General features: G+C 25.3%; 1 protein-coding gene across 4 annotated transcripts in view; it reads right to left on the minus strand.

Moving 5' to 3' along the window:
• Window positions 1-699: 699 nt before the first annotated feature.
• The window catches only part of LOC117179165, a 717,982-nt gene continuing 691,299 nt past the window's right edge, over window positions 700-27,382 (minus strand). For 2 of the 4 annotated variants that reach the window (XM_033370882.1, XM_033370879.1), the window contains 2 exons: window positions 23,067-23,217; window positions 700-5,992 (listed from right to left, as the gene is read on the minus strand). In XM_033370882.1, the coding sequence (XP_033226773.1) occupies window positions 5,727-5,992; window positions 23,067-23,217 (417 nt within the window). In that variant the 3' untranslated portion in view covers window positions 700-5,726. Of the gene's footprint in view, window positions 6,055-12,107; window positions 12,418-23,066; window positions 23,218-27,382 lie in introns of those variants that run through there. The other 2 variants (XM_033370881.1, XM_033370880.1) reach the window with 2 other exon arrangements.

A 27,382-nucleotide genomic window follows, 5' to 3' on the forward strand; every position in this document is an offset into this window, starting at 1 on the left:
AAAACCAATGCGGAAGATTCTGCAATTTTTCCAAACATTAGTCTTTTCGTTGAGAATTCATAATTTTAGTTGAAAGTTCATCTTTTTTCTTTTAAAAATTACATTATTTGATTGGAGATTACCTTATTTGTAAAAATTTTGATTTAAAAAATCAGGAATAATTAAAAATCTTTTTGAATTTTCTCAAGAATTTAAAAAAAATTATAGTTGTATAGCCTGAAAAACAAATAAATAAACCTAAAAAATATAAAAATATAATGAATATTCAACTATTTTGTCATTTTTGATTGAAAATAAGTTGTTTTTTTTTTGTTTGAAAAATTCAATCTATGTCTTTAAAAAACCTGGAAGACTTTAAAGAGATTTTTTTTTAATTTATGCAGATTTTAAAAGAATTTCAGGAACAAATTATTTCAAAAGATATTTCGAAGTTTTGAAAAGATTAAAAACTAGTTTAGAATTTGAAATTTTTTCGAAAAATTGTAACAAAATTTAGATTTTTAGAATGTTATAAATAAAATTTTGAAAGTTTTTAAGAGTTATATAGCCTAAAACAAATAAATAAACCTAAAAAATATAAAATTATAATGAAAATTCTCACATAATAAATAAATAAAATAGCTACTTACCATAATTATTTATCTAGTTTGTTTAAAAAAAGGGCCCCAGGTTGAATAAATTGCACAAAAGGAAGCCATATTTATTGATTTCGTATATTGTCATTATTTATTAAGTCAAAGAGAAGATATGATACATTTTATTTACAATGTTTTTTGTTCCTCACCCCTTTACACCAAATTCTTTATTCAGTGAATGCGTTGCATAATTTTTTCACAATCTCGTTCACAGTGTAAATTGTTCTGTGAGACTGTGAACATAAATATATTTTACAAATAAATACAAATTTGCTTTTTGCCTTGACAAGGAAAGTTTATTTTTAAATCCAGGAAATCAATGGAAACGAATCCAAAATAAAAGTAGAATTTTAAATAAAAAATATACACTAAAATAAGCTGATTGAAATTGTTGCGATAAAAAAGTGTTAATATATTAATAAATAAAGAATTACATTAAAAATAAAATCTTCCATTGATTACCTCGATAAAAATTAATTAAAAATCCACCATCGAACTTATAAATTATCGTTCAGGATTCAATCGTCTCTCAAAAAATTTTATCTTATTAAAAAAACGATTAAATACAGTCTTCGTACCGCTAGCAACTTTGAATATTGACAATATTCCGCCGACTACACAACTTTAGTGTAAAATAGGTATTTCTATCAGTTGTGCTACCTCTGGAAGTTTTAGGTGTAGAGCTAGTATTTACTCTAATAATTTGACCGTACCCAACTGCAAGATTGATGCAAGGTTGCAACAATATTGCAATGTTACAATATTGCTGCAGGATTATCATGCAATATTAATGAAACTTTGAAACAGGACCACTGCAATGTTTCAACAATGTTGCAATTTTTTTACAACATCGAGATAGACTTGTCTCACAATATTGACGCAACTTTGCAACTATGCGGAATTAATTTTGCATGTTTCTAATGCTGTTAGAATATTGCTGCAAAGTTGTACTGTTGTTAACATTGTAAAATTGCTGAAAGGTTGCAACAATGTTGCAATATTATTACAATATTGTGGCAAGGTTTAACAATGTTGTTCCAGTATTGATGCAGGATTGCCACGCAACATTGATCGTACTTTGCAACATTACATTGCATGCAAGACTGCAATGTTTCAACAATATTGCTGCAAAGTTGCTACAGTATCGCTGAAAAGTTGTAACAACAAAATTTCTGCAAATTTGATATAGTGTAACTGCAAAGTTGCTACACAATTTCTGCAAATTCACTAATTGCCGCAAAGTTGCTACAGTATCGCCAGAAATTTGCTACAAAGCTGCTACAATATTGCTCAAAATTTGCTACGATAATAATGCAAATTTGCTCAATTATCGATGCAAAGTTGCTGAAATATCGCTGCAAATTTCTTACAAAGTTGCTGCAATTTTGCTGCGAATTTGCTACAACATTTCTGCAAAATTGATAAAGTATCGCTGCACTGTTGTCACAAAGTTGCTACAACATTGCTTCAAATTTTTTACAATAATAGTGCAAAGTTGCTATAGCATTATTGGGAAGTTTTCACAATGTTGCTTCAAAGTTGTTAAAATAATACTGCAAAGTTGCTATACCATTACTGCAAAGTTGTAACAATATTTCTGCAAAGTTGCTAAATCATTGATGCAAAGTTTCTAAATAATTGATACAAAGTTGTTACAAATTTACTACAATATTGTTGCAAAGTTGTTACAATATTTCTGCAAAGTTGCTACAGTATCGCGGCAATGTTGTCACAAGGTGGCTACAATGTTGCTTCAATAACACTGCAAAGTTGATATAGTATTACTGCAAAGTTGCCACATTGTTGCTGCAAAGTCGCTAAATAATTGATACAAAGTTGCTAAAGTATTGCTACAAAGTTGCTACAATATTATTGCAAAGTTGTCACAAAGTTGCGACAATATTGCTTTAAAGTTGTTGCAATAATTGCTATAATATTGCTGCAAAGTTGACTCAAAATTGCTGCAAAGTGGCTATATTATTAATGCAAAGTTGCTACAATATCCCTACAAATTTGCTAAATAATTGATGCAAAGATGCTACAGTATCACTGCAAAGTTGTAAATTATTGCTGCAAAGTTGCTACAATATCGCTGAAAATTTGCTAAATAATGGATACAAAGTTGCTACAATGTTCTTATAAATATTGCTCCAGTAGTAACACGAAACTTTGATGCAACATTGCACCAATATTCCAGCAATGCTGCAAATCAGTATTGACTTATCAGTAAACATCAGAGTTCTTTTCTTGCATCACACTTCTATTGAGATTGCTAAACCCTTCGCTAGGACATTTACTATCAACTATAAAATATTACTTAACGTGCGCTATGTTTCAATCGAGTAAATTTCAATTGCATTCTTACATAGCGTTTGGAAGTAAAGTATACAGGTTCAATCTTCTCGGCAAAAGCGGACATTATTCGAGTAGTTTTTGCAAATACCTGTACATTGCTTTTTTCCGCTTTTTAAATGTGTCCTCAAGAAGATGATATTTTTCTCTCTCTCTAGATGGTACAAATCAGCGAGAAAAATACAAATCTTGCTTGTACAAAATTGAGGTTTTATTCTAGAAATCTAGATTCTAAGTTAAATTTTAGATCTTTTTTAGGATGTACTCTGTTGTCTTAAAATGTAAAGCAACTTGGGAGAAAATCATATAATTTACAACTAAAGATTGGAAAAGATATAATCACAATTTAATGAAAATTTCCAAGTGAAAGTTATTCTTACTATTAAAATTTAATTTAATGTTATATTATTTTGAATTAGGTTTTTCGAAAATTATTTCTTGAGGATATCTTCAAATACTATTAACAAAACGTAATTTGAAACAAGATTGTGTAAATATTTTGAAAATTTTGTATTAAAAAGCGCGACAAATTTAAAAGCTTAAAATTATTTTTCAATATAAATAAATAATTAATTATATAATTTACTGATTGAGGGTATTTTATACTACAGGTTCGTTTCTTCATAGCATTATAAATACAGCAAATTATCACAATTTGGTTTGAAGAATCTATCCTAATAATTCGTTTACTTTTCAGTTAAAATACAAGTTACTTCCCACGAAATTCGATGGTTTTATGTCGCGCAGGTTAAATTCTCACAACAAAATTTTATAATTATTAAGTACATTATCCATATTGCTTCCTTTTCTTCAGTTTTATTGGAACAAAGTTTTATTTTCGCATTGGAGATTAAAATTCGTAATAAAACTGATGTAGAAGATTTTTTTCGTCTTTTAGATTTTGCTGTTAAGGCAATTTGATGCTCACATTTTACTTGTAAGCTTCCCTCTGGATTTGATTCGAAAATTTTGATAGTTGAAAAAAAAATTTAGTGTGGAGGCACCTGTTTTTACTTTAAACAAAAAAAAAAACACATTTGTTGGATAATGAGAAAACGTAGTGAAAATAGTTGTTTCCAAATTTTTGCTGCATTGAAACATCTGCGAGTTAAAATTTGTTGTTCCAGAAAAAAGGGTTTTCTAATATCAACCAAAGAACAGGTGCCTTCACACCGAATATTTTTTTGAAGGTACCAGTACAAATAAAAGAATGTTTAATATTTCATGAATTACTTCTATTTGTCCGATAAAAAATAAGAACTGACTTTGCTGTTCGATCTTTGAATTTAAAACAAATCTTTTTATCTTCGATTTAAAGCACATTCCTCTTTTTAACACATAATGTCTTTTAGTTCTAAAAAATAAATTCTATTTGTATTTGTAGAATTTAAAGATTGTTATACGGAATATTTGAATTTCCAAAAATAAATTTTGGCCCAAGAGGCTTCCAAGTAGTAAAAAAACTAATCAGTGTGGACGCACCTGTTTTCACTTTAAACAAAAATCTCATTGTTCGATGAAAAGCAAAAGTAATAAAAATAGTTGTCTCGAAACTTTGTAAACATGGGATCATCTGTCATTTTATTCTTTTGGTTCTAAACAAATGAATTTTCTGATTCCAATTAAGGAACGGGTGCCTCCACACGGAATATTTTTTTAAAGGTTCCAACAGAAATCGAATTTATTCCGCTTTTTCGGCCAAATAAAAACTTGATTTTATGTCGATCCTTCGATAAAACCAAAAACATGGATAATTTATTTTTCCTCCTTGATTTTGATTTAAAACCATTTCCTCATCTTAACAAAAGCTGTCTTTTAGTTTAAAACATAACTTCTCTTTTAAGTTTTAGTTTCCAAAAATTGTTACAAAGGTGCTTTGAATTTTCATATTGAAATTTTAACGCAAGTTTCTTCCAATCGGTTAAATAGAATATATTCAGTGTGGATGCACCTGGTTTCACTTAAAAAAAAAAACCGAAGAACAGGTGCCTTCACACGGAATATTTCTCGAATGGAACAGATAGAAATCTAGGAGTGTTTATTTGTGAATGAATTTATTCCATTCTTCCGACAAAATAAAAAATTAATTTTCTGATCCATCCTTGGATTCATCCAAAAAATTAAGAGCCTATTTTTCCTTCTCGAGTTTTATTCAAAACACATTCTTCGTTTCTACAAAAAAGTTTTGGATCAAAAAATGAATTCTCTTTTAATTTATTGTATTCAAAGATCGTTAGAAGGATTTTTTAAATTTCCAAATAGAAATTTTAATTCAAGGGCCTTCCAGCAGGTTACAAAAGAATTATTCAGTGTGGATGCACCTGTTTTCTATTCTCACCAAAGAACGGGTGCCTCCACACGGAATATTTTCGACTGAAGGGACCAATTGCAGCGGTTCAAAAAACAACTTTCTCTTTTAATTTTTCATATTTAAAGATTGTCACAATGATAAGTTCAATATGCAAATAGAAATGGTTCAAAGATCTTCTAATCAGTGAACAAAAAACTATTCAGTGTGGATTCACCTGTTTCCAACCAAAGAACTGGTGCCTTCACACCGGTTTTTTTGGTTTAAATTACCAATTGACAGAACCTCAAGAATAGAAATCGAGGAGCGTTTACACTTTTTAGAAAATGAGTCTTAATTGACAAAGCGTGAATTTCTCGCTTGACTAGTGGTTTGTACATGAAACAAGTAATAAATAAGAATTACACGGATTGGACGACATTGAGCCGATTTCACAGAGGAGACACCTTCATGAGGTTGCGGTTGAAGCCAGTGGTGGGTGAGTCAATGAAGTCTAGAAGACTGACTGGAGATTCTTCGGAAGATGGCGCGACGGAGGAGACTGCGATGTCGTCGAGGAAGTCGAAGGAAGCGACGGCCTCGCGTTCCTTGTCGCCGAACCGGACGAAGAATTCGTCCCCCCGTCCGATGATGGACGGCCTCGCCAATCCCCAGGCGGACGGCAGTCGGAGGACTCGATGGGCCTGAGCAGCCGATGCTGAGAAACCAAGCGCAGCAGGTCAGCCTCAGACCGCACTCGCTCTTTCTCCTATACCGGTTCTAGCGGACACAGAGTAGCTCGGCTTAGCACTCTACCATTTTTTCTTTCCCTTTTACATTTTATTCTTTATTTTTATTTTTTGCGTTTTTCTTTATCCCTTGTTTTGTTTCAGTCCATTCGGCTCGGCCGTTCCTCTTTCAAACTACTACACGGAGAGCAGTTTGGTAGAGCCGCTCGCCCAATACCTAAAACTGTCTCACCAATCACACAGTGAACAGCGCCACTTCTGTTTAGAAGAACAGCCCCACTGATTCAGGAGAATTATTACCCCGAACATGCCGAAACGTTTGATCAACGGTGTGGTTGAACTGTTCTGCACATGCTGTGCTTGCGGCACATTTTCGCGCTTGCGCAGCTTAAGAAAATACAGCACTCACATTTCGGAGCGGTTGATTTTCGTAAGTTCGGGGTAACGAGTGTCCCGAATCTGGAGCGGACGCCACAACAAACAGAAGTGCAGCGACTCTCTCACCACTAGCGAGGCGGTTTTACCTACATTCTCTCCGTATATAGAGTTTAAAACATTAGTTTTTTTAGTTGAGAATGAATCAACTTTTAAATTCCTCTTTAAAGGCCAACATTAAAAACTACCAAATACTTGTAAATTAAAAGAAAAATCCAACGATCGAATTTGGACATTTATAAATGTTAAATTAAGAGTGAAAATAATACTACTGATGATGTAATTTCAAACAAAAAATATTGTAAATGCAAAAGTTCACCGCTTAAAAAAAGTATTTTAGCTAGGCTTTTTGTAACTAAATTTAATTTATGTTCGCATCTCACAAATTTTTGAAAAATATTTAAACTTTGATAATTGATGGCTTATTTTTTATAGCTATTTTGAGAATATTAAAATGGTCTTATGAAAGAAAAAACATCTTTTTTTTTTATCTACAAGTGTTTTAAACATACGAAAATTAATTATTTAAAAAACAGGTTTTGTTATTGAACTTTTTCTTACCGCCGGTTCTTACTAATTTAAAAAAATGACAAACAAAACAAAAAAACTTGCTAAATTAATTTTTTTTAAAGATTTAAAATTTTGCAATAAAAATGTTTTTTATTTGAAATTACATCATCGGCAGTATTACTTTGATTCTTAAATTCATAGAAAGAACTATCTAATTATCTAACTATTTTTAAGAATTTTAAAACGTTTCAAGAGAATAAAACAATTCTTTAACATTCCTGGGAAAATATAAATTTATTTTTTTTTGTTTTAAAAATGAATTTAAAGATCAAATTTTAAAAAATTGCAAAATATTTCCAAAAGTGCCAAAGAAGTATCTCGAGAATTTTTGAGGCAATTTTTTTACTTTTGCAGGACTTTTAAAAAAGTATCAGGAAAAATTCGAATGATTTTAAAAGATATTTTGAAGTTTGCAAAAAATCTCATAAAATTTAAACCAGTATTAAAATTTTCCTGGGAACATTTTTATGGATTTATATTTTTAAAAAAATTAATTTTCAAAGAATATTAAAAATGATAACAATTGATTCAAAATATTTCTTAAAATGCAAAAACTGAAAAATTCTGAAAAATAAAATACTTTACATTGTAAAATTTCTAAATAGTAAAATTTCTGATAGTTTATAAATAATATTATCCAATGTAAATATTACTGAATTTTAATAATTAAAAAACAGATAAAATAATCAATAATGATATAATAAAAAAATGTGTTCAAATAAAAGTATTTGAGTTGATATTAGAAATTCTCGGGCATTTTTTAATTAGAAAATTTAAAATAGTTAGCAGTTTTCTTATTTCGGGATTTTTCTATCGCAAATATTTGCTTTTTCGTGAATTTTTCAGAGTCGCTAATTTTATTTGATAAAAGTTTCAGTTTAAAATATATTTAAGAATTTTAGAAGTTTTAAAGGGATAACAAATATTATAAAACTTGAGAGGATTTCTGAAAATGTATCAAATATTTTTTTATTTCTTCCAAACTTCTAAAAGTTCCAAATATCTTTTAAGCTGACAAGAAATTTCTCTTCAATTTGGTAAAAATACATCAAATTAAAATAAAATCTTTTAAATTATCTAGATTCTTTTTCGGCATATTCGAAATCTTCCAAAACTTTTTAATATTACTCAAAAGTCGTAAGGAAAACATATTCATAAAAAAAATGCTTAAAAATGTACCAACCTGTCGATGTTGACTCAGTTAAAAAAAATAGAAGAAAAAGATACAAGAAAGAAAAAGAAACGCAGCTTTATTTTCTTTCCTTTTTTTTTAATTTTAGTTTTTTTTACTGTTTTCTTTTTTATTTGTTACCTGAATTTGATCGTTGGAGTTTTTTTTTTAATTTCGCGGAAGTTCGTACTTGAATCAGATTTTGATTAATTTTATCTTTAGTTAATCAAATAAAATAAGATCGCTTCGTTTGAGAGAGGAAGATCTTTATGCGATTTCATTCAAATAAATAAATGCATAAAATAAATAAATTGTTGGAAAATGAAATAAAAGATAGAATAGAGTTGGTTAAATGTCATTAGATGTATTATTAATATAGTAAAGAAATAAGGAAAGTAGTGAGTTAATTATTCTAAACTCGCAATGAGTGTGAAGACCATAAATCGTAACGTGAATAATAAATAAATTAAAACCCCATGAAATCGCGTAAAGAGAGCCAAAACTGTCCATAAGGTCGTCTAGGGCTTAAAATGTTGCAAATTTTTTTTTTATTAACAAAATATTAAAAAAGTATAAACAAATTAATAAAAATTTATATTTATTTATCGAAGGCTTCACAGTTATTCCTCTATACTCCTCTTTTTCCATTTTTCTTGTTACAAATTTTAAGTTTTAATATTCAATAGGAATATAATAATAAAACAATCAATTTGTACATTTTCAAAATTATATCATTTTCAGAAATTTTAAGTTAAAAACATTAAAAATTTCTTGTAAAGTAAACACTTTTTCAATTGAAAGTCTAAATTTAGCACTCTAAAATTGAAAGATTCAAGGTTTTCTTTTTGAAACAACTCAGTTTAAAATTGTTCAGTTTTGAATATTTGATTGCTCATTTTTTTTTATATAACGATTTATTTGATTAAAACTGTAAATTGCAAAATTTTAAACAGATTCCGAATAATTTTGTAAAATCAATTATTTCACGCTTTAAAAAAAGTAATTAATTTATATTTATGGTTGCGCTTTAAAGTTCTAATTGGTAAAGTTATAAAAACTGCATTTTAAAATTATTTGAATAAAAAACCTACGCTTAAACATGAAGACATAAAATGGAAAATTCGACTTTTTGGTTTGAAAATTAATCTCTTTTGTTATAAATTAAATATTTTAAATTTGATTTAATTATAATTTTTTAATTATTTCCAGTTTTGGCTAAAAATTTCAACTACTTTGTGAAGAATTAATTTTTTGGCTAAAAATTCATATTTTCGGGTTAAAAATTCAACTGTTCATTCATTTTTTTCTATTACAAAATAAATATTTTTATAAACACTTAAAAATTCCATTTTTAGTTCAATATTGATCTTTTTTATTTAAAGTGTACCCTTCGGTTAAAAGTCAGTTTTTGTTATTAAAAACTTGTCTTTTTTTTAAATTCAATTACGTGGGTAAAAAGTTAGATTACTTTGTTAAAAATTCATATTTACGGGTTAAAATGGAATTACCACTTTGTTGATATTGATTTCTATAGTTAAAAATTCATATTTTTGGTTGAAAACTCAAGTATTTATTTAGAAAATTGAACCATCTTGTAGAAAATTAAAATTTTTTGTGGACCAATTCTATTTTCGGTTTAAAAATTCCATCGTTTTATAGATAATTTGTCTTTTTGTCTTCAAGATTCAAACATTTTTTGAAAATTCATCTTTTTGGTTGACAAAATTGATTTTCGGGTTCAAAGTTCCAGTTTTTAATAGAAATTTTGTATTTTTCACACAAAAATTTAACTATTTTTTCAAAAATTCGACTTTTTAGTTGAAATTTCAAGAATTTTATTAACAATTCATTTATTTTGTTAAAAATGAAACTTTCTACCTAAAGTCATAGCAATTTAAAGCGTCTAAAACTAAATTGATTAGATTACGGACGTAAGTTTCATTTAGCAAAATTCATTCCCCTATTTTCATAAAATATTATAACTTCGGGTTTAAAAATCAACTGCTTTGTAGAAAATTCGAGTTTTTGGATTGAAAATTCAACAATTTGGTAGAAAATTTACTGTTTTCTGGAAAAATCCTAGTTTCGGGTTCAAAATTCCAATGTTTTACAGAAAATTTCTCTTTTTGGTTCAAATATTAAACAATTTTATTGAAAATTCATATTTTTTGCGGAAAATTCAATAATTTGTTTGGAAATTCATCAATTTTGTTAAAAGTGTAACTTTTTAGCAAAAATCATAACAATCTAAAGCGTTTAAAATTGATTTTAATAAGTTACCCGCATAAATTTCATTTAAAAAAACTGATTCCTATATTTTCGTGAAAAATTATATTTTCGGGTTAAAAAATGCAACTGGTTTGTACAAAATTCGTTTGCTTGGCTTGAAAATTCAACAATTTGGTAGAAAATTTAACGCTTAGGCTGCTAATAAACTTTATAGTTAAAAACTCATATTTTTAATTGAAAATTCATCTTTTTTGGTGGAAAATTGAATTATTTTGTAGAAAATTAACATTTTTGTTAGAAAAAAAATTTGGATTCAATCTTTCACTGTTTTATAGATAATTTGTCTTTTTGATTGAAAAATTGAACAATTTTCTTGAAAATTCATCTGTTTAGTTGAAAATTCAACAATTTGGTTAACAATTTATCTATTTCTTTCAAAAATGCATTATTTTTTATATAAACGATAACAATTTAAAGCGTTTCAGATTAAATTTAATATATTACTAACATTAATTTTAATTAAAAGAATTTATTTCCATATTTTCGTGAAAAATGATATTTTCGGGTCAAAAATTCAACTGTTTTGTAGAAAATTAAATTGTTTGGTGCTTATTGAACCTTGTATTTCAGAATTCATATTTGTGGTTGAAAATTCACCTATTTATGTACGAATGTTTTTTTTTTTAATTAACTTTTTTGCGGTAAAGTCCCATTTTTGATCTAACAATTCCACTGTTTTATTAGAGAATTTGTCTTTCTGGCTTCAAAATTTGGATTTTTGTTTGAAAATTCATCTCTTTGGTTGATAATTATAAGTTTTTATTGAAAATTCAACTATTTATGTTGAAAATTGAACAATTTTGTACAAAATCAACTTTTCTGTTAAAAAAATTTACTTTCGGGTTCAAAATTCAACTGTTTTATAGAAAATTTGTATTTTTGGCTGAGAAATTCAACAATTTTCTTGAAAATTCAGCTTTTTAGGTGAAAATTCAACAATTTGTATAACATTTCATCTATTTTTGTTAAAAATGCATTATTTTTTATATAAATGATAGCAAGTTAAAGTGTTTCAGATCAAATTTAATAAATTACCCACATTAATTTCAATTAAAAGAATTTATTCCCATATTTTCTTTAAAAATTCTATTTTCGGTTTAAGAACTCCACTGTTTTGTAGACAATTTCTCTTTTTGGCTTCAACATTTTTATTTTTGTTTGCAAAATTAATATTTTTTGTTGAAAATTGAACGATTTTGTACAAAATTAACTTTTTTGTTTAAAAAAATGTATTTTTGGGTTCAAAATTCTACTGTTTAATAAAAAATTTGTCTTTTTGGTTGAAGAATTTAACAATTTTCTTGAAAATTCAACAATTTGGTTAACAATTAATCTGTTTTTTTTTTAAATGCATTATTTTTGATATAAATGATAGCAATTTAAAGCGATTCAACTGTTTGATAAACCGTTTGTCTTTTTGGCTTAAAAACTAATTTTTTTTTTTAATTCATCTTTTTAGTGGAAATATAAACAATTTGGTCAACAATTAATCTATTTTATTAAAAATGCAATATTTTTATTCAAAATCATACCAATTTAAACCGTTTTAAATCAAGTTAAATAAATTATTGAAATTAATTCTACTTAAAAGAATTTATTTGCCTATTTACGTGAAAAATCTCACAATTATTCCGGTTTTTAGAAAATTTTGGCCTGTGAAGCCTCCCAAAGATACAGTAGAAAAAAAGTTTTTTTTTTCTCTTTCGAAATTCGAAAGATTTAAGGCCTTAAAGTCGTCAAAATTGGCTAAAATGTCTGTTAGTCAATAAAGAATTGTACAAGTTGTAATTGTACCAGGCCAAATAAATTTGCAGAATTGATTTTTTTTTTGCTTTTTTCTTCTTTTTTTTTACAGAAACTGATCGTCACTAAGCCGAACTACGTAGCTTTTCTTGTGACAATCAAAGCACACTGCGTAGGAGCTATCATCTGAACAGAAAATGCGGAACAGGCTATGTACAGCGAGGGTGGCTAGCGAGTCTTACATTTTATTCATTTTCCGGAAAAAGAGATTCCGTAATTTTGATTTTCAACGCTTTTGAAATTAACACGGGGTTTCCAATAGGAAAAGCCAGGTTTTCAAAAAAATTGAAAAAAGAAGTACTTGTTATAATTTTTTTGCGACCACACAAAATTTATTGAGATACCCAAACCCCTTAAATTGTACCCGGAAAATGCCCCAAAACTGCAAAATAGCAGCATTCTATCAAATTCATGCTAAAAAGGGTATTTTAAAAAAAAATTTCAACATGATTTATTTTTAATCGATAATTTATGAGTTGTGAAATATATTTTTAATAACTTAAAATTTAAATTAAAAAAATTTAAACAATTATTATTTGTTGAAACAATTTGTTTCCGCCTGTAAATCATGAAAAGTTATTGTTTTCTGGAAATAATGACACAATTAAAAAATGTGGAAAACAATATATTTTTTAAGGATGTTTGGCAATTACATAAACAATTTTGATTTGTTTAAACAATTTTTTCCCCACGTAAAGCGTGAAAAAAATTAATTTCTGGAATTAAAGACACAATTAAAGGAATTTAAGAGTAATATTGCTGTCTACAGAATATTTAGCAATTTTAAAAATAATTTGAATTTTTTAAACAATTTTTTTTGTTTAAACATTTTTTTCTCTGTTAATCCTAAATTTTTTTTACAAATTAATGACACAATTTACGCATTTTAGAAATAATATTTTTTTGCTTAAGATAATTATTTGTTCAGATCGTATAGTTTAAAATGAATAATTTGTCAAATAATAATTCTTCATGCTTTACAAGATGAAAAATTGTTTAATCAAATCAAAATTGTTTAAGTAATTACCAAACATCCTTTAAAAATATATTGCTCTCGACATTTTTTAATTGTGTTATTATTTCCAGAAAATAATAACTTTTCATGATTTACAGGCGGAAACAAATTGTTTCAACAAATAATAATTGTTTAAACAATTTGAAGTTATTAAAAATATATTTCAAAACTCGTAACTTATCGATTAAAAATAAATCATGTTGAAATTTTTTTTTAATACCGTCTTAAACATTAAATATAAATATATAAATATTACTTAAGAGGTGACAATACTTTAATTTACACAAAATTTATAACAAGAATTATTTTTTTTCTTTTGAAAATCGAGCTTTTCCCATTTAAAACCCCATGTTAATTTCAAAAATCCGGGGGCAGAGTTAGATGTTAGAAACAAGGTGCAGAATCGTTTGAAAATTTCAGCGACCCGACCCAAACTTTCCACCCATTTCGTTATTGTTATTCAGATAAAAAAATTATTTTTTAATCAAATTTGATCCTCTATATCTATATTCGACAGGAATGAGATAATAAGACCATTTAAATTAGATAGAAAAATTTTCAAAAATGTAAAATATTTTTTCAGGGTGGCCGTTTTAATCGAAGAAAAAAATTCCCGGTCATTTATCGGTTCGCAAACATTTTTCATGGTCAATAAAATTTGAAAAATCAAACTCTTATTGACATTTTTAAATTTAAAGTAACAAACAACAAATTGAAATTTTCAAATCTTCAATTTTCAAACAAATTCAAATTGAAACTTCTTGAATAGTAAACTTTTAAAATTGAAGTTTAAAAGTTTTTCAATTTGAAAATAGATTCAAATTCCCAATTAATTTATACGTATAAACTGGAAGGCACTAACACTTTTCAATTAAACAATTTTAAATTAAATAAACGTAAACTACAAAATTGAGAATTTTTTACTTTTATAAATTATAGAGTTGAAAAATTTAGATTGAGTTCCAAAAATATAAATTCAGGTTGAGATTTTAAATACTCTAAAATAAATAATTAATCAGTGAACAACAAATTTGGTTAATTATATTATTTTAAGTAATTTTAAGTCATAAACATTAAAAATTAAATTTTCTTTTAACTTAAAAGTTCTTAAATTAGAAGTTAGATTATTTTCATTTTAAATAGTTTAAGCACATTTGAAAAGCTTTACAATTTTATTTCAAAATCTTAAAAAATCTAGAAGTTGTTTTACTTTTTTTTTTAAATTTAAAATAATTTTGGAAATTATCAATAATGTATTATATTTTTAAAAATAGAATTATTTTATTAAAAAATCAAGTATTCTGTCATTTTTAAAAGAAAAATTCGCTTTTTTGTTGAAAATTGTTCTTTTTTGTTTTAATTATCAATTATATTATTTTAATCAATTTTTTTTTATTGATCTGTTTTTAAAAAAATTCAATCATTTAAAAAAAATCCACCGTCTTGTACAAAATTTTTTTTTTTGGTTATAACATTTTAGTTTAAAAATAGAATTACTTAAAAAAATCATTTTTAGGTTGAAAATTCATCTCTTTTCTTGAAGGTTTAATTACTTTGTTGAAAATATGTATTTTTTTGTTGAATTATCAATTATGTATCATATTTTTCGATAAGAATGCATTTGGTTGTGGAAAATTAAACAATTTTTTATTGAAATTTATATTAATTTCATTTAAAAATCATCCTTGAAGATAATTGGAAAATTAGTCGTTTTTGTTTTAATTATCAATTATTATAATATTCGATAATTCAACTAATATTTCAACTAATTTATTAAAAATTTAATTATTTAATTAGAAATTCATCTATTTTGTCATTTTAGATTGAAAATTCGTTTTTTTCTTTTAAATTGATGTTTTCTAACAAATTCAATCATTTAAAAAATTCCATCGTCTTGTAGAAAATCTATCTTTTTGGTTGTAATATGTTAGTTTGAAATTTGAATTAATTTAAAAAAATGCATTTTCTAGGTTGAAATTTTGTCATTTTTTGTTGAATTATTAATTATGTATTATATTTTTCGATAAGAATGCATTTTTTTTTTTAAACTTAAACAGTTTTTGGTTCCAATTTAATATTATGCAATTGAGAATTCATCTTTGTAGGTAGAAAGTTTCAGTATTTAGTTAATAATACGACTTATTTATTAAAAATTTAATTATTTTATTAAAAATATAAGTATTCTGTCATTTTTAAAATGAAAATTGGCTATTTTGTTAAAAATTGGTCTTTTTTGTTTTAATTATCAATTATAATAATTTTCGATCATTCAACTAATTTATTATAAATTTAAATATTTTATTGTAAATTAATCTATTTTGTCATTTTTTATTGAGAATTAGTTTTTTTTTTTTTGAAAATTGAACTGTTTTCTAACGAATTCAATTATTTGTTTAAAAATTGCAGCTGTTTTTATTAAAAAATTTTTGTTTGTTTGAAAATTTAACATTTTGGTTAAAAGTTAAAATATTTTTTTGCAAATGAAACTATTTTATTAAAGTAATCTTTTTTTTACATTAAGCCTCTGTTAAAAATGTTTTTTTTCACTGAGTAATTTTCTTTTTGTAAAAATTAATAGATTTAACATTTTTAACTTGAATTAAAGATCACTTGAAAAGCTGTAAAATTTTATTTCAGAATCTTAAAAAATCTAGAAGTTGTTTTAAATTTTTTCAAATTGAAAATGATTTTTGAAATTTTTTCATAACTTCTAAATTATAAATAACAATTGCACACTTATTATTTGTAGAGTTGAATTTGTAGAGTTGAAATGTTGAATTAAAATTATATTATCAGCCATGTCTTATGAAAGAAAAAAATTGAAATTTTTCTGACTGTCGTTTTTTAACAGTCTTTAAAAATGGTTATGTTTTCATATATTTTAATAATAAAATAAATGTAAAAGTATCTGACTTTGAATTCCTGAAAACTGATTCGAATTTTACTTAATTCCTGATTTATTATTTTTTTTTAATTTTATCCTGAACTCATGAAAATTTATTTAGAATTCTTATAAATTTTACCGAATTCCTTTTGAAGTCGTTTAAAATTTTTTGAATTACTTTGAATTCTTCTGATCTTTTTCAATTCTCTTACATTCTTTTGTACCATTTTGCATATTTTTTAGTCCTTTTAAATTTGCTTGAATCCTTTCATGTTTTTTTTTAATCGGCTTTAATATATTTTAATCCTTTCAAATTTTTTTGCCTCCTATTGCATTATTCTGAATCCTTTATTTCGAATCCAAAAGAACATTAGTCACTTTAAAAAAATCATTTTTAATTATTTTGGTTGCTTTTAAATTCTTTCAAATTCTTTTATATTCCTTCAAATTCTTTTAAATCCTTTTTTTAAAATTAAAAAAATTTTTAATTCACAGGAACATTAATCACTATTGATATTTGTTTTGGTTTAAGGTAGTTGTCGTGCCAAAAATCAGTTCGTTTTAAATTCTTTTCATTTGTTCTCAATTCTCTTACGTTCTTATTTTGATTTTTTTTTAATTCTTTTGAATTTTTAAAAATACTTTCTATTTTTTGTTAAATTCTGTTTTGATACTTTTAAATTCTTTTGCATTCTTTTGAATTCTTCTAAATCCTTTTGAACTATTTTGAATTGAAAAGAACATTAGTCACTTTTATTATTTTGAATCCTTTTGAATTCTTTTCACTGCTTTTCAGTTGTTATAAATTCTTTTGAACCCTTTTTAAACAAATTTTTGTAATTTTTTGAATTCAAAAGAACAATAATCACTGTTGATATATGTTTCGGTTTAAGGTATTTGTCGTGCCGAAAATAAGTTTTATTTATTTCGAATTCTTATAAATTTAACCGAATTCTCTTGAAGTCGTTTTAAATTCGTTTTCAAAATTTCGAATTATTTTAAATTCTTTTGAATTAAAAAAATATATATATATTTTTTAAATTCTGTTTTAATACTTTAAAATCCTTTAAAATTCTTTTGCATTCTTTTTAATTCTTCTAAATCCTTTTGAATTATTTTTTAATCAAAAGAACATTAGTTACTTTTTTTAAAAAATCGTTTTGAATGCTTTTCGTTGCTTTTAAGTTGTTTGAAACTCTTTTAAATCCTTTTAAATTCTTTTGAATCCTTTTTTGAAAATTAAAAAAAAAATTAATTCAGAAGAACAATAATCACTGTTAATATATGTTTCGGTTTAAAGTAGTTGTCGTGCCTAAAATGAGTTCACTTGAAAAAAAGTATTACATGATTTTACGAATTAAAATCATATTATCAGTCATGTCTTATGAAAAAAAAATCATTTTTTTAATTAAAAAAGTTTAAAAATACGAAAAATAATTATTTTAATAATAGTTTTTGTAACTAAAATTTTTCTAACTGTTGCTTTTTAACAATCTTTAAAAATGTATATGCTTTCATATATCTTAATAATAAAGAAAATATAAAAGTATCTGATTCTTTTGAATTCCTCTAAGTTCACTCGAAATTTAGTTAATTCGTGGTTTATTAATATTTTTTATATTTTATCCTGAATTCATGAAACTTTATTATCTAGTATCCTTATAAATTTCACAGAATTCTCTTGAAGTCGTTTTAAATTTTTTCAATCATTTTGAATTTCTTTTGATTCGTTCTCAAATATCTTACATTCTTTTTATCATTTTGAATTTTTTAAAATCCTTTTGAATCAAAACAATTCTTTGTTTACATTCTCTTTTAATACTTTAAAATTCTTTTGCATTCTTTTGAATTCTTCTAAATCCTTTTGCATTATTTTTAATTCAAACGAACATTAGTCACTTTCATTTTTTTAATCCTTTTGAATTCTTTTCATTGCTTTTAAGTAGTTTTAAATTATTTTATATCCTTTTGAATTCATTTACACCCTTTTAAATTCTTTTGAATCCTTGTTAAAATTTAAAAAAAAATTTTAATTCGAAAGAACAATAATCATTGTTCATATTTGTTTTGGTTTAAGGTAGTTGTCGTGCCAAAAATAATTTCACTCAAAAAAAAAATGTTTTCCATTATTTTTAGAATCAAAATCATATTATCAGTCATGTCTTTTGGAAAAAATTTGATTTTTTTTATTAAAAAAGTTTTAAACTTACGAAAAATAGTTGTTTTAATAATAGTTTTTGTAACGAAATTTTTTCTGACTATTATGTTTTTTATTTTATCCTGAATTTATGAAACTTTATCTAGAATTCTTATAAATTTCAACGAATGTTGTTCAAGTCGTTTTAAATTTTTTGAATCATTTTGAATTCTTTTGATTTGTTCTCAATTATCTGACATTCTTTTTATCATTTTGAATTTTTAAAAATACTTTCTAATTTTCTTAAATTCTGGTTTAATACCTTAAAATCCTTTAATTTTTTTTTAATTCTTCTAAATCCTTTTGAATTCAAAAGAACATTAGTTACTTATTTTGTTGCTTTTTAGTAGTTTTAAATTCTTTTAAATCCTTTTTTTGTAGTTTTTTTTTTAATTCAAAAGAATAATAATCACTTTTGATATCTGTTTCGGTTTAAGGTAGTTGTCGTGCCAAAAATCAGTTCACTTGAAAAAAAAGTTTTTCATGATTTGAAGACCTAAAATCATATTATCAGTCATGTCTTGTGAAAAAAAGGAATTTTTGTTATTAAAACAAATTTTCAACTTACAAAAAATAATTATTTTTATGATAGTTTTTGTAACTAAATTTTTTCTGAATATCGCTTTTCTAATTTTATTAAGACGGTTAAGTTTTGCAATATTTTAATGATAAAGGAAATGTAAAAGTATCTTGATTCTTTCAAATTCCTTAAAATTCACTCTTGTAGTTAATTCGTGGTTTATTATCTTTATTTTTTATTTTATTCTGAATTCATGAAACTTTATATAGAATTCTTATAAATTTCAAGGAATTCTCTTGAGTTCGTTATACATTTTTTGAGTCATTTTGAATTTTTCGTAATACTTTTGAATTTTTTCAAATACTTTCTAATTTTTCTCAATTCTGTTTTAATACTTTAAAATCCTTTTAAATTCTTTTGCATTCTTTTGAATGCTTCCAAATTATTTTTAATTAAAAAGAACATTAGTCAATTTTTTTTGTATCCTTTTGAATTGTTTTCGTTGTTTTTAAGTGGTTTTAAATACTTTTACATACTATTGAACCTTTTTTTAAAAAAGTTTTTGTCATTTTTTTGAATTCAAAAGAACATTAATCACCGTTGATATCTGTTTCGTTTTGAGGTAGTTGTCTTGCCAAAAATCAGTTCACTTCAAATAAAGTATTCCATGATTTTAAGAATTAAAATAATATAATCAGTCATGTCTTATGAAAAAATATGTTTTTTTTTTTGGTTTATTAAAAATGTCTGAAACTTACGACAAATAATTATTTTAATAATAGTTTTTCTAACTAAATTTTTTCTGACTGTCGCTTTTTAACAATCTTTAAACATTTTTATGCTTTTACAGATTTTAATAATAAATGAAATGTAAAATTATCTGATTCTTTTAAATTCCTCAAAATTCACTCGAATTTTAGTTAAGACGTGCTTTATCATTTAATTTTATTTTATCCTGAATTCATAAAACTTTATCTATAATTCTTATAAATTTCAACGAATTCTCTTGAAGTCATTAAAAATTTTTTGAATCATTTTGAATTCTTTTGATTCGTTCTCAATTCTCGTACACTCTTTTTATCATTTTCAATTTTTTAAAATTCTGTTTTAATACTTTACAATCCTTTGAAATTCTTTTGCATTCGTTTTAATTCTTCTAAATACTTTTGAATTATTTTGAATTCAAAAGAACATTAGCCATTTTTTTCAATTCTTTTTAAATCTTTTGGTTGCTTTTAAATTCTTTTAATATCCTTTCGAATTGTTTTCTATCCTATTGAATTCTTTTAAATCCTTTTAAATTCTTTTCAATCCTTTTTTAAAAATTTTTGTATTTTTTTTTTAAATTCAAAATAATATTAATGACTGTTGAAATATGTTTCGGTTTAAGGCAGTTGTCGTAACGAAAATCGGTTCACTCGAAAATAATTAATTTAATATTAGTTTTTGTAACTAAATTTTTTCTGATTGACGCTTTTTAACAATCTTTAAACATTTTTATGCTTTTATATATTTCAATAATAAAGGAAATGTAGAAGTATCTGACTTTTTTGAATTCCTCAAAACTGAATCGAATTTTAATTAATTCGTGACGTATTTATTTATTTTTTTATTTTATTCAGAACCCATGAAAATTTATTTAGAATTCTTATAAATTTCACCAAATTCTCTTGAAGTCATTTTAAAATTTTTGAATCATTTTGAATTATTTTGATTGGTTCTCAGTTATCTTACATTCTTTTTATCTTTTCGAATTTTTTGTGATCCGTTGGAATCGAAAAAAATACTTTCTAATTTTTTAAATTCTGTTTTAATACTTTAAAATCCTCAATAATTCATTATAATTCTTCTAAATCCTTTTGAATTATTTTGAATCCAAAAGAACATTAGTCACTTGAATTTATTTGAATCTTTTCGAATTTTTTTCGTTGCTTTTCAATTGTTTAAAATTATTCTATATCCTTTCGAATTCTTTTAAATTATTTTGAATCCTTTTTTTATTTTTTTAATTCAAAAGAACAATAATCACTGTTGATATATGTTTTAGTTTAAGGTAGGTGTGGTGCCAAAAATCAGTTCACTTGAAAAAAAGTATTCCATGATTTTAAGAATTAAATTATAATCATAGTTTTTGTAAATACATTTTTCTGAATGTCGCTTTTTACTAATTTTTTTTTAAGACGGTTAAGTTTTTATATATTTTAATAATAAATGAAATGTAAAAGTATTTGATTCTTTTAAATTCCTCAAAATTCCCTCGAATTTTAGTTCATTCTTCTAAATCCTTTTGAATTATTTTGAATTCAAAAGGAAACTGGTAACTTTTATTTTTTTGAATACTTTTTAATTCTTTTAGTTGCTTTTCAATTTTTTTAAAATTCTTTTATATCCTTCCGAATTTTTTTTACATTATTTTGAATCCTTTTTTTTAACAAACATTTTTTTTTTAATTCGAAAGAACAATAATCATTATTGATATCGGTTTCGGTTTAAGGTAGTTGTCGCGCCGAAAATCAGTTTACTTGAAAAAAAGTATTACATGATTTTACGAATTAAAATCATATTATCAATTTATCTGCTCTAATATAATAAATAAATGCTCTAAATAATATTATCAGTCATGTCTTATGAAAAAAATTTGATTTTTATTTTATTACAAAAATTTAAAACTTACGAAAAATAATTACTTTAATCATAGTTTTTGCAACTAAATTTTTTCAAAATGTCGCTTTTTACTAATTTATTTAAAGACTGCCAAGTTCTGATCTATTTTAATAATAAGAGAAATGTAAAAGTATCTGATTCTTTTAAATTCCTTAAAGTTCACTCAAATTTTAATTAATTCGTGGTTTTAAATTCGTTTCAATTCTTTTGAATACTTCTGAATTCTTTGGGTTCCTTTTCAATTCTTTTTAAAACTTTTGAATTCTTTTAAATTCTGTTGAATCCTTTTCAAATCTTTTACAGCGTTTCGAATCCTTTTAAATTCCTTTGATTCCTTATTTAAATTTTTTAAATAACAATCCTTAAACTATTTTATGCTTTCATCAATTTTAATAATAAATGAAATGTAAAAGTATATGATTATTTTAAATTTCTCAACATTCACTCGAATTTCATTCAATGCGTGACTTATTATTTATTTTTTTTATTTGATCTTGGACCCATGAAAATTTATTTAGAATTCTTATAAATTTCACCAAATTATCTTGAAGTCGTTTTACAGTTTTTGAATTCTTTTGATTCGTTCTCAATTCTCTTTCGCCATTTTTATCATTTTTAATTTTTTTAATTCTTTTGAATTTATTCAAATAGGTACTTTCTCTTTTTTTACTCTGTTCTAATACCTTAAAATCCTCTAAAATTCTATTGAATTCTTTTGAATCCTTTTGAATTCAAAAGAACATTAGTCATTTTTATTTTTTAAAATCCTTTTTAATTCTTTTGGTTGCTTTTCCATTCTTTTACATTCTTTTATATCCTTTCGAATTCTTGTAAATTCTTTTCAATCCTTGAAAAAAATTTTTTCTATTTTTTTGTATTCAAAAGAACAACAATAATCATTAATATTTGTTTTGGTTTAAGGCAGTTTTCGTACCAAAAATCAGTTCACTTAAAAAAAAGTGTTCCACGATTTTAAGAATTAAAATCATATTATCAGTCATGTTTTCAGTTTAAATATATTTTGATAATGAAGGAAATGTAAAAGTATCTGATTCTTTTAAAATCGTTTAAATTCTTTTAAATACTTCTGAATTCTTTTGATTCCTTCTCAATTCTTTTAAATACTTTTCAATACTTTGGAATTCTTTTGAATTCCTTTCAATCCTTTTGAATTATTTTGAATCCAAAATAAAATTAGTAATTTTTTTGGTTTGAACAGGTCACTTTTTCAAGTAAAGTAGGCTCGTTAGCCAAAAATGTAACTGATCTTAAGCGACTAAATTAATGACTGAATGAAAATAATGTTGTTCAACTGGGATTGTAACGAAATGGCAGTTTCGGTCGGGTTCTTGGGAGAAGTTATTGATGAATGAAAGCAGTTAGAGCAGCATGAGTTAGAGCTAGAGAGCTAGATAAGAGTATGTTTAGAGCACGCCTGTTTTTACCGAAGCTCATTGGCGAAAAATCGCTTTTTCAAATCAGCCCCGATATTTACCTTTCTTCTGCCGTCGATAGCGATGTAACCTGTGAAGGTGGCGATAATCCGGAGGTTCATCCCCCGAATCGCTACCCGCTGATCCACTACTCGATGTTGCTGAAGAACTTTCGCTGCTCGCCAACATCACGTCTAACAAGTTTGCTCTAGCCTAAAGAGGCAGAAGAAAACAAATAATTTTTTATTTTTCAAAATGACACTTTTAGGGTACTTTAATTTACTGTACGTTATTTTTAGTTTCCAGAAATATTTTGCTAGTTATTGCTACTAGAATTAGCAGTGTTGGGTAGTAACTCGTTAAAAGTAACGAAGTTATTTTAAGGCCATGTGATGAATATAACAGCTGATCAAGTCAGCTCTAAGATCAATATTTTTTCACCCATATTGAAAAATAAAAGTTTAAATAACGCGGAATTTTTTTTTCGGGAAATGTTAATAAATATTAAAGGATCGTTCGTGGTCTTGCAGAGTTGGAGGAAGAAAAAGTTTATTTATGCAAATAATGATTATCGACGGATACATTTAGGTTTTACAGCAGAAGTTTGACTTTTAACTTTCTCTGACGGTAATCATGCAATCTGCTTTACCTACAGACTCCTTGAAGTTCAAATTTGTCTACTCGCTGCGCTAGTGCTGCTTTGACACAGCTGATACCAGACTGATACGTATGTCAGACCAAATATGTTTATTTGCATTTCAAGTGCAAACATTAGTTTTTGCATTATTTGTGCATAATGTTCGTGAGCGATTTTTGTTGTTTTTCCCCTCTTTGATAAATATAAACCTCAAAACTAGCCCATTGACAACATTGCAAATTGCTCGCAGGGTTTTACGACAGCACGGTAGATATTTCTCCAAAATAGTAATTAAAAAAAAACTTTTTTCACTATTCTAATCATTTAGAACCAGAGACACATTCTTGCATGCCTTCTATTTATCGTGTCAAATTTTTAACACGATATCTCATTCCGTGTGTACTTAAGTTGGGAAAGAAAACTTCCACTGGTATTTTCTTCAAAAATTTTTTTTTTTTCAAAATTTCCACCGGAATAAAGCAGAGACATGGACTTTATTACCTCCTCTTTCATTTCCCAAACTTTCAGAGCGATACCTCATTTCCTTTAGACGTGAGTTGGGAAAGAAAAATTGAAGACCAGGTTTGGTCACGTGACCCTCTCGTCACATGGCCTTAAAAGTGAAGTTACGTGTTTCTTTTCGAAAAAAGTAAGTGTAACGTAACTTAGTTACTATTTTCCCGTTAACTGATAACTTTTTTAAACTTACTCGTTCGTTAATTTACCTTTTTTCTGTATATCTTTTCTTTGATTGCTTTTATACAAAGGATGAGAATTTTTAAAATTGCGCGCGTCGATGAAACAAAAGACCATCGATTTCGCGCCTGCGCTCTGGTTTTCATCTGCTTTGCAAACAAGCAAACTTTCATTTTGAACATATTGCTTCAAACGAATCCGAACAAAAATAACGGCGAAGAAACAAATAATTCTGCTGATCTAGTGATTGAATTGCTCGACCTACGAAAATAACCTGAAGAAAGTTTTATACCTTAGCCAGGTTATGCAGAATGAGAATATAACCTCAGAATTTATTTTAATTAATAGAAAATTGCATTTTTTCGTTAACTTTTCGGTTGAAAATTCAACTCTTTTTTTGAAATTTTGTCTTTTATTTTAAAGTTTACCTGCTCCAGCAGAAATTAAATCATTTTTTGATAAAAATGCAACTGTGATTAGAAATTAAGCTGTTATACTTTTTTCTTGAAAACTTAACTATTTCGTAGAAAATTTACTTTTTGTTTAAAATTTATATTTTGGTATTGAAGAATAAACTGAAATATTTTCTGGATAGTTCCACTTATAAAAAAAAAGGTTTCTTATTACAAATTCATCTGTTTTAGTAGAAAATTGAACTTTTTTGGATAAAAAAGCAACTATTTGGTAGAGAGTTTAACTATTTTGTTAAAAATCCATCCTTTTTGGTTGAAAATTTCTTCTTTTTGGATTGAAAATTCAAATTTTTTTCGTAGAAACTTTTTTCTTTGTTACAAAAATTGAATTTTTGATGTTACTGAGTTAACTGGAATCTTTTATGGATGAAAGCTCAACTTTTTTGCAATAAAAAATTATTTTGCTTTACGATAAATTTTATATTTTTTGATAAAGATGCAACTATTTGCTAGAGATGAATTAAAAAAAATTAAATTAATTTAAAAAAAAAAGATTAATTTTCAACGAAATAGATGAATTTTGAACTAAAAAGGAAAAATTTCAACAAAAAAAAAACGGAAATTACAACAAATCAACAATAAAAATTAAATTTTACTAGAAAAAGATAAATTGTCAACCAAAACTGAAACAATTACGTTTTAAGTTAAAAAAAATGAATTTTTAACACAAAAAAAAACGAATTTTGTACTAAAAAATGTCATCATTTTATAATCAAAAAATGAATAAATAAAATTTGATTTAATAAATAATTGCTCAACCAAAGAGATGAATTTTTAACTAAAATTAAGGAATATTCAACTGGAACAATAGTTACATTTTGAGTTGAAAAGAATAATAATTTTCAACTAAAAAAAGAAAATTCAACAAAATACTTAAATTTAGGGCAAAAAATTCCTTTTTATCCAAAGAAAAAAACAAGTTTTCAATCAAACAGCTTATTTTTCAACAAAACAGTTGAACTTTCAGCCAAGTAATTATATTTTCAACCTAAGAGATGAATTATTAACTAAAATTATTATTATTATTTAATTAGATTACTACATTTTTAACTAAAAAGAAGCATTTTTAAACAAGGAGAATAAATTTAAAAAGAGAATTTACTGAGTTAACTGGAATCTTTTTTTAAATAAAACTCACCTTTTTTGTAATAAAAAATTCTTTTGCTTTGAGATAAATTTCATATTATTTGATAAAAATGCAACTATATGCTAGAGAATTCAACAATTTTGTTAAAAAGTCACCGTTTTTTGGTTAAAAATTCGTCTTTTTGGATTGAAAATTGAATTTTTTTGGTAGAAAATTATTTCTTGTTAAAAAATTCATAGTTTGATCGTGAAAACTCGACTAAGATCTTTTTAACAGAAAATTCAACTATTTGTTTAAAAATTTATTTTTTTGATTTAAAACTTCATCTGTTATAAAAAAATGCCATTGTTTGTATAACTTTTCCATTTTTTTAAGATTGATATTTTTTAGTTAAAAATGCGGGTTTTTTGTTGTAAAAAATAATTTTTTAGTTTGAAATCCCGGATGTTTCCTTGACTATATTTTACATTTTCGAAAAAAAGTGTCATGATTTATATTGCAATAAAAAAAGATGAAATGTATGCAAAAAAAGGAAGGAATTTTAAAATAAAAAAAGACGAATATTCAACAAATAAAGATTTTCCAATTCAAGAAAGAACTAAAAGTTTATCTAAATTGTTGAACCTTCAAGCGAAAAGACGAATTTTCCAAATACAATTTTTAAAATTCAATAATTTAAAATTCAAACGAATTAAAACTGTATTATTTGTAATTGAGAGCGTTCTAAATTGAAAAATTTCAGATTATTATTTTTTTTAATGGATAATTTTTTTAGAAAGGACTTGAAATTGTACCATTTCTAATTAAAAATCTTTAAAATTGAAGAGTCTTATTTTGAATTGAAGAATCTGGAATCCTGATAATTAAAGATTAAAATTTCAAAAAAAGGACAAGATAAAAACTTTAAAAATAAAATATTTTCAGATTAGAATTTTGAAAATTCGCAACAACTTTCTTCTGCAGATTCTCATTTTAGTTATAAATTTTATTATTTAGTTGAAAATTAAAAAATTTTCTTAAAAAATACATCTATTTTGGGTGCAAATTGCTTACAATTATCGGGGCCAGTATAAAATACCAGAAAATGTTTAGATCGCCGCCGGTAAAGCAGAGTTTGGTAGGGAAAAGCGATAACAGGGAGGGTGCCGACGGTAGCGGAGATGAAATGTCGATGAAAGAAGAAAGGCTAAAGGAAATTAGAGAAGTGATGATAGAGGTAATGGGGATTTATGAAGAAAAGCAGGAGAGAAGGGGAGAGGAATTAAAGAAGGAAATTAGGCGGGAAATGGCTGAAGTTAAGAAAGAAATAAAAAAATGGGAAGAAATCAGGGAAAAGTTGGAAAAGAGGATGGAGTCATTGGAACAAAAACTAGTGAAGCAGGTAGAAATTAATAACACAAAGGTAGAGGAGATAAGAGGTAGGATGAAGAAACTTGAAAGCTCAAACGGGAATTGCGGTGGGGGCAAGAGTGGGAATAAGGAGTT

The sequence above is a fragment of the Belonocnema kinseyi genome, chromosome 8 (genome assembly GCF_010883055.1).
Source record: "Belonocnema kinseyi isolate 2016_QV_RU_SX_M_011 chromosome 8, B_treatae_v1, whole genome shotgun sequence".
Taxonomy (NCBI): Eukaryota; Metazoa; Arthropoda; class Insecta; order Hymenoptera; family Cynipidae; genus Belonocnema; species Belonocnema kinseyi.